The 9,117-nt window shown below is 39.9% G+C and overlaps 1 protein-coding gene across 1 annotated transcript; it reads left to right on the top strand.

The window, feature by feature from the left end:
• Positions 1-4,007: 4,007 nt before the first annotated feature.
• On the top strand, positions 4,008-6,245 carry LOC116253953 (uncharacterized). The gene is made up of 2 exons (XM_031628956.1): positions 4,008-4,390; positions 5,100-6,245. Exons 1-2 carry the CDS (start codon positions 4,020-4,022, stop codon positions 5,743-5,745), a joined length of 1,017 nt encoding a protein of 338 aa, XP_031484816.1. The 5' UTR covers positions 4,008-4,019; the 3' UTR covers positions 5,746-6,245.
• Positions 6,246-9,117: the final 2,872 nt, after the last annotated feature.

Below are 9,117 nucleotides of genomic sequence, written 5' to 3'. Positions count from 1 at the left end.
TATATGCATGCATGATTTGGGATGATGTTCAACAAAGTACTTAGGACAGATCAGCCAGGGATCGAATCTGAGTACTCTCTTTATATGTACCGTTCATTTTTTGGTGGCGCCTTTTTCCAGTATGGCCATGAGATTGAACAATGAAAAAGTCAAATACAATTTCTCCTCTTGGAAAGCAAGCAAAGGAAAAGGGAAAAGAATGATAAGGTGCATGATGGCGGAAAGCATGAATAAATCCCAAACTGCATTGACTTTCATTGTGGCAGAGATACAGTGGACTCCTCAGAATATCATTGACAGAGAATAAAGCCGAAAAGGATCAAACTATTTGTCTTTTCAATACATATATATATATATTATCCCATTGTTAATGCAAAACTGGCTACATTAGGTCGAGAATCATATGGAATTCAAGATTGTAAATAAATATTCAAGCCTAAAAGACAAAAAACACATCCACTCAAGTATCGATTCTTAACAAATGCACTAACAAGCATATCTATGACGTGAGATATGCAAAAAGATCCAGAAAACGGTACAAAAATGTGCCATGACCATATTTTGTTAACCCAACGTACTCGTGAACACTACTACTACTGCTACTGTGAATAATATTATTATTAGTGCTGACGTTTTATGGATTATTGGTTGTGTGAAGATTCAAGATAGATATATCTGTTAGGTGGAATATATTCTTTATCTCGTCGCAGAGAAAAGGCAGATTTCTGGATCGATCTATGAGGGGAGAGGCTAAAATAAGAACTGTTTGATGATTTAGATTTCTTTAGAGATCTCTCAGACAAAGTCGAATCGTTGCCTTTCTGTGCCCTATAAATAGATGAATGAACCTCTTCATGGTGTCATTGCATCCCTTCACAAGTATATATATGAGAGAGAGAGAGCGAGGGAGGAGGGGCCTCACATGGGGAGGGACTAATGTACTGAGGTAGCCAAGGATGACTTGCCTACTAACTTTTCTCTAAGAGAGAGAGAGAGAGAGAGAGAGAAGAGAGCCCTTCTTTCTTATCTTTTTATACGCAGGGAGTCACTTGGAGAGAAGTAAGCAAGCAAGTCACCTTGGCTAGCCATAGTACATTGCCTCTCATGCCAGGCCTCATCATTCTCTTCAGTTCCTCTCACTAGCTTCTCTTGCATGCATCTCCACAATTACACACATTATGCATGTTTAGGCAGATGAATATGTATGTATATGTGCATGAATGTATATGTATATGTGTGTGTGAGAGAGAAATAACATGTGCACAACAATGCCTTGGACATCCATCATCATCTTCAAGACCTTTTAAGTTGGCAAATGACACCTCAATTTGCACACCAGTAGCATGTACGTGCGTGTGCATGTATGTATGTTTGTATTTGTGCATGTGTGGAGTTGATGACCTTTAAGATGGTAAATAACACATTTGCTACCAGTAGCGTGTATATGTGTGTTTGTGTTGCTTACCTTTGGCTTGAAGTCCTTTAAAAAGCCGGATATCTAAGCAAGGATGAGCGGCAGGAACTAGCTAGCAATGATGGACAAGGAGACCAGGGATGATGACAAAAACTTACAATGGTATCTTTTTTCACACCTCTAGGGTTTTAATAAGTCCTTTTCTTAGGGTTCTTAAATTCAACTTGTTGATCTCAAAATCACACTAACATTTTAAGGGGTTAGGGCGTATACTTAGGGTGGCTGGTACTTATATGGGTTCAAACCATAATTGCAAATAATATCTCAGAGTTTTAAACGCAAGGTTTTTCTAGAGTATGGTAGACTTGAAAAATATGGGAAAAGCAGTATTTTTTTTAAATTAAAAAAATAAAAATGGAAGAAAATAAAATAAGTGAGAAAATAATAACACAAACATTAAAAGACAAGTAGATTTGCAACAAATAAAATTTAGAAAATGAAAAAAAAAAAACTTTTTGACATTAAAAAAATGAAAAAACGTAAAAACGTGATTTTTAACATTTTTTTCAAAAAATGTGTCTTTTAAGTTTTAAACTACATTTAATTTTCTCACATTTTTTTGCGTTTTTTTTTTTAAATAATGCGTTTTTACTTCAAAGTTCATTGTGGCTTCTTGCATAACTGAGATTTTGATACTCATATGGCTTCAGCTGAAAATTTCATAGCTGATGGTGACAAATTAGATTGACTTGCTTAACCCCAGGTTGCTGATAAAAATGATCATCAAACAAGGATATCCAATCCTTGACATCAACATCTACCTGCAGTCTGGTTTCATTCCAAACCACCCATTTTAGCGGTGATTTCGGCAGAGCTGCCAACATGAGCTGCATCTACCGGGATGAGGTTGGCGATTCCCTGAACCCAAAGAAGTTAAGAATTCAATATATGAGGTACATCTCATGGCATAATCTAGTAGAGCCCTCTCTCCTAACTTTCTTTACTGGGTGAGTAGGAAGGTTTATAACCAAGTGTTTGGAAAGGACCGAAAGCCTCCCCGTTCCCCCTATCTCTAGGGTTCTGGGCTGTGTTAGTGATGGCGGCTATGTACCATTCAACTTGGATACTTATTCAAAATTTAAAGACATAGTGCCCGTAAGAATCAAACTAGAGGCTCTTAGCCCGACCAGCTACTTGGCATTAAAGAGTAACAAAAGATACATATGCACTAAGGCATATTGCTTGGCCTTAGCAAGAGCATGTGTGTATATATGAAAATCAATCTTGTTATTTTGCTACTTATCCTACTTGCATCCTTTAATTTCAGCATGTGTATACGTGAAAATCAATCATGCTATTTTGCTACTTATCCTACTGGCATCCTTTAGCTTCCAATACATTTCTTAACACATTAACTCATTGCATATGTTCCAGTTCCATTAGATTCTAAACTAACAGTTTGCCAGATTGTTGGCCTTACAACTGTATTTACAGTGGAATCTGCAATGGTTTTTTTTTTTTTTGGGATCTGTGTGGGCAATTGTCCACACTTACTCCACATCTGCCTCTGCCCCTACCTAAAGGGTATCATTTTTTCATGCCTTTAGGGTTTTAAGGGTTCCTTTTCTTCTGGTTCTTAACTTCAACTTGTTGATCTCAAATCACAATACCATTTTAAGAGGTTATCGGCAGGGGTGGAGGCGGAACCAAGGTGGGGCTGGCAAAGGCCCTGACCCCTTCTCAAAATAAAATTTTAAAAAATTTACATATAAATTTCAAAAAATTCATGTGTCTTATATAAAAAATTTGAAAAATGATATTTCGGCCCCTATTTAAATTTTGAAACCATAATGCATCTCCCCCTTCCCCTTCTCATGAAAAAAAAAAAAAAATTCTCGCTTCGCTCTTGGTTATCGCGGCTTAGGAAGGGTCTTGGCAACTAGGTGGCTGGGCATTGGTTTTAGCCACCATTTTACAGCCTACCAGAAAGACATAACTCTTCATCTGATTCCTTTTTTGATCATCCGCTCTCAATTTATGCTTCCTTTACACTCTTTGGATAAGATCCACCAGGCTGAGTTGGATCTGTTGAAATGTGGGTTCAATTGCTAGATGTCCAATAGAAATTGGTTCAAAACTTGCCGTTTACATCTGAAAGCTGTGTTTGCAGTTGAATTTTATAGATCCAAACTGCATCAAACAATTAGATTGTTCTGAGTCCAATTCAAGCATGAACTTTTGATTTCGCGGATCGGCATGGAATATCTTCGCGTCCTTATCTTATAATTTTCTTGATCCAAATCTCAGACAATGACGATGAGTTTGCATGACTGAATTAAAGTTTTTTTTTTTTTTGTCTTGCATTGTTGAAAATTAAAGTTTGACATTTGATGAATTGTGACATATATATGATCTATATGTGACGGTTATATATTGTTTTAGCCTCGGTCCATTGACATGGAAGGAGTACCCTTCACGGTTCACAGTTTCCGGTTCCATAAGCGAATCGGATCAACTGGAAACGTTCTGTGGGGAAATCCCCGTTGTACCCCTGACCGTAGAAGCGAAAGCCGCTTCCGTCTGTCGAATTTTTTTCCCCTTCGTGATGGTTCCGAACTCAAGGGGGTCGCTCTCTACTCTCCCCGTGCTGCTGCTCGGCGGAGCCGCCGTTCTACTCTCCGTCTTCCTCCTCCTCCCTTTCTTCCTCAGATCCTCCCCCCTGTGCTACTCGGAGCACCCGCGCAGCGGCGTCGGCGGAAGCGGCGATGGCGGAGGGAGGTCGGGACTGGCGGAGGCTTCCCGCGGGTCATCGTCTTCGGATCCGATCTCGGCATCGGCTGAAGACGTCGCCTGGTTGAGGGATCAGTTGAGTACGAACGCGCTCCGGGATCCGCCCACAACGGCCGAAGGCTGGCACCTGCTCCGTAAAGGGATCAACCCGCGCTCTAGGGCTCAGCAGCTGGAAGATTTGCGGAAGTAAGCGAGAGATACGCTCTTATAATTTTATACTGTTTCTTTTTCCCTTTTTCCTTTGTCTTGTCCACTGTTAACTAGTGGTATCCGGAAGTCCGCGCCGTTCCTTCTACGATTTTTTTTTCCCGTTCTTTTCTCTGATTTAAATTGGTACATGAAACTAAGTCAGAGTGAAAGAATATATACTTTCTTGTTGCTTTACGGTGTATTAGACTGGCAACTGAAATTCTCGTTGATTCCTGAGATTCTTAGGTCATACCATCTGGAAATATGCACTCCATAACGTCGAGGATGTTTCAGATCACGCCCCTCCGTCAAATTGAGCTTACAGATACGTGTTCAAATCAGCATATAAGGGGGGAAACTTCTTAATGTGTTGATCAAAGTTTATATAACCATCTGAACTTTCTTTGAGCTTTGAAAATCCGATTTCTCTATCATGACATTCTGTACAATAATTGGGTTCCTGGTTCTAGGAGGTGGAGCGTCTATCTGTTTGAAATTGTGAAAAAAAAAAAATTGCACCGAAATATGGGTCGAAAGAATTCTTCATTTTGTTCCGTGGTTTTTCTTTCTTTCACTGTGCTCTTAATGATCTCTTAAGTTGCCTGCACGCTTACTCTAATGTACATTTTAAAATAATCCCCATTTATTGAATTGGATGCACTGCGATTACAACTTTCTTTTTGAAGGTTCAGGTTTGTTTTGACAGGTTCAAAGGAATCTCGCACTATGAAGACGGAGCCAACAATCACACAGCAATGCCATGTCCTGGAGAATTACTGGTAGAAGAGCACCACAGCAACTATGGAGAGCCATGGGCTGGAGGGCGTGACGTATTTGAGTTTCTTGCAAAAGCTGTCAATTTGGCTCCAGACTTCCGCGTTCTCGAGATTGGATGCGGCACCCTCAGAGTGGGTCTACATTTCATTCGCTACTTGGTAGCGTCTCACTTTCATTGCCTTGAAAGAGATGACTTGTCACTCATGGCTGCTTTTAGATATGAACTTCCTTCACAGGGTCTCCTGCACAAGCGCCCTTTGATTGTGAAAGGCGACAACATGGACTTCAGTAAATTTGGCACTGGGATCACCTATGATCTGATCTATGCTAGTGCTGTTTTCCTTCACATGCCAGATGCTCTTGTATGGACCGGCCTGGAAAGGCTCGCTTCTAGATTGAAGCCTTCTCGGGGTCGAATTTTTGTCTCTCATAACATAAAATTCTGCACTCGTCTTCATGGGGACGAATGCACAAAGCGCCTTTCGAATTTGGGCCTAGAGTATGTTGGAAAACATACACATGATAGCCTGCTCTTCAATCACTATGAGATATGGTTTGAGTTCAGACGGACATAAAAGGTTTGAGATGTGGTAGAATTCATCCTACGTTCAAATTCTTTATTCATCTTGAGCAGCTCGATTCATCTAGAAAGCATTTGGAATCTTCGTTGATAGTTGACCAGTCCTGCCTTAATCCAGTTCCTCTTGAGTGCGCTCTCTGCTACATTACTGGAAACTTGCTCGTGTTCGTGTCGAAGCCATGTCTCAACGAATCTCTTCTTTTCACCAAGGAGAAGCTGCCGAGTGCCGACGAGTTGTCTCTTCTCCTGGTTAACTTTTGAATCTGTGTTGTTGTCATAACTAAAAGAGTGGACGAATGCAGGATGTAGCTGGTATGTTACAAACCAGCATGCTGCTCGTGTTGTTATTATTATGATGTATCATTTCATTTTATGCTTTCAGTTTCAGTCTTTTCCTGCCAATGAGCAATTCTTTGGTTGTATTTCTTGGTGGTCCATTGCTCAATGTACCCTACACTGAGTAGTGGTTTTTTATGGAGGATCTGTATTTGTTTATGGAGCGGGGACCTTTCTTCATATTTTCAGTAGCAGAGAAGAAACTCTGAATACTCAGGTGAAGGTCTCTTGAATCCTAGGAATTTTCACCCAACCAAGCACGGCGAGGTCTAAAGTGCAAAAGGTCGCAATGTGGGAGAAGATCCGGTTCTAGAAGTATTTTAAAATATTGAAAAAAAAAAGAAATAATGAAAAATAACTTTAAAAAACAATGCAGAAAGCGCCTGTGGTCAGATCTCAGTTCAGCTACGCTTCGGAAAAGAAAAATCTCAGTTCACCATGCGGAGACTTGAAGTTCTCATCTAGGTAAGTGATAAGAGTTTCTGATTTTCATAAATATGTCAGGTATTTTGGTTACCTCTCATCCAGCACTTAAGGATGTGGGTTTCTGTTCTTGATAAATACATCAAATATTTTGGTTAAGTGTATGAAAATCCAGGACTGACATTCAAAACAAGAGAAAGGTCAATCCCAATGGCTCTCTAACCCACTTCACTTTACCTTGCATAACCCTGTTAAAAGTAGAGGGGTTAAGAAAAGAATTTGTTTTCTCTAGCAAACAGGAGATTAGCTCAAGGGGTTTAGCACGGCTGATCGGATCATCAACAGGAAGGCAGACACTCATTTGATTCTGGCAGCAGTCAACTTCAACACTGAACCTTGAGGATAAAGGAAAATGGAGGGGAGTGATATTGAAGGAGTCCAAGCCTCCCTCCTTACCTAGGGTTTTAAGGACTGCTTCAGGAATGTCACAGTGCAGTTTGGAAGAGTAACATTTATTATGGAAACCGAATTGAATTGGTGCGGTTTACATTCTATCAATTCGACCAGTTATGCTACGCCCCTTAGAATATCTACTTCTCAAACATCACCTTCATTTATGATCTTTTTATTAAGTCGAGCACCATGGGACCATTTGATAATGGGAACGGTAACAAGCTGTTCCATGAATCTACACCCACAGGCAGATATATAGAACAAGAGTTGTTCTTCTTTTGTGAATTCACGAAAGAGTGTAATTAAGAGTTTTAATGATTCTACTCTAATCTTTGGTGTAAATTCACAAAACAATTCCAAACTGACTATTGCCAAACATCTCTTTAGGATACTTTAAATTGAACATGATCGAAGATGAAGTATCTTGATAAATGTAATTACTATTGATTTTTTATGACAAAATGAACTATCTTGATATATGTTAGTTTTAGGTGATTTAAGAGTGTATTTCCACTAAACTGATCCTATAAAAGGTACACATCCTGTGGAAATGGATAAGAAAAATTAAGAAACAAGAATATATAACGAAAAATACAACAAGATCACATATAAACTATTGTAGTAAATATTCCATGAAGATGATTACTATCTGAATTTTTTTATACTTGGCTAAAATCCGTCAATTTTCTCATGCTACAAAAAAGGAATGCGAAAACAAATTACACGATTTTGTATTTTAAGACTTAAAATATGTGAAGAATTATATTTTAATTGTGCCTTTATCTATAAAAGATTCTACCGAACAGTCAAAGTGTACCACAAGTTGGTAGATTCTATGCTCTATCTCTTCTTAGTATGGAGTCTTCGGATTCCTAACTTAGCTACCAAGAAACCCTTTTGCTAGGCGAACAAGTTTTTAATCAAGTGGAGTAATTAAAATTCCATTTTGCAAGTCGCCTTCTTTCGTGGTGCTATTCTGATTTGATTACTTGTTCAATCATCTTCATAGTGTTTTTCTGATTTGATTACTTGTTCAATCATCTATGACAAGATCATCTGATGGGGATGTGGAACTGGCGGCTCTCTCTCTCTCAGAGTGATTGATTTGTGAGTGGGAATCTAAATAGTTAGAACTTAGATACTTTTAATTGCAAAGGAGGTCGTATTCATGTTCATTTTCAAATAAATATCCTATCGAATTTGGATTTGGGTTCAAATTCAGATGGTTTTTAAATAAATACCGGATCATTGGATCAAAATCGGTGTGGTCTGACGAAAAATTAATATGCACTACAATTGGTTTTGGAGATTTGACTTGTAGTCGGAAGATTGGTAGGAAGGAAAAGCATGGGAAGAATAGCAGTTGAAACGAACGGTGGACTGGTCGCCCTCAACTGCCCCTGAGACGCAATTCCCAAAAGGTTCTACGAGCTAAACTTCAAGTGTAAGGCACCATCACTATATAACTTCATGATCAGACCCTCCTACTCCTCCACAAAACTTTCAGAAGAAGCCAAGAAAGAGAGGGCGAGAAAGATATGGGCTGGCCTGGACCTGGCGGACCTCCTCCCCCACCTGGACCCGGTTGGGGTCCAGGACCGGGCGGACCCTGTGGCTTTCTGTCTTCTTGGTAAGCAATTTCTGCGTTTCTTTTCCCCTCTTCCTTTCAAACATCTTTTCGAATTCGTTGAATAGGAGAAACTGAGATCGCGACGTCTGGTAGATTTTCGGATCAACAAATACCTTGATAGGTCGCGACGCAGCCTTGGACCTTGGGAGCAAGGGAGTTTCGGCTCTCACCTGGGCGGTGGAATGAAATAATACTTCTGCTTGCTCGCTCTGATGCGAGCGAGCTTGTTCTTTTTCTCCCAAGTCTCCTGCCAACCGGCCGGGGGCCTCTCGGACCTACATTTCCATTTGGTTTCGACCTACAGTGACCTTGGACTCAATCGATGTGCCTATCCCAGAGCTTGTTCTTCCAAAGAAAAGATCTTGAACATGGGATCTATGAAAACTTTGCAGCAGATTTTTTGAATTTTGGCATGGTTGATCTTCAACTCTTCCTTGGATCTGGAGGGCTTTGGCTCAGATCTTATACTTTTTTTTTTTCCAGAACCAAGCTGCTTCAAAATCCAGCCATGGAGTTTGGCGTCAC

Source organism: Nymphaea colorata, chromosome 5 (genome assembly GCF_008831285.2).
Source record: "Nymphaea colorata isolate Beijing-Zhang1983 chromosome 5, ASM883128v2, whole genome shotgun sequence".
Lineage (NCBI taxonomy): Eukaryota > Viridiplantae > Streptophyta > Magnoliopsida > Nymphaeales > Nymphaeaceae > Nymphaea > Nymphaea colorata.
Note: the sequence above shows the minus strand (reverse complement) of the source record. Positions and strands in the feature narration are given on the sequence as shown.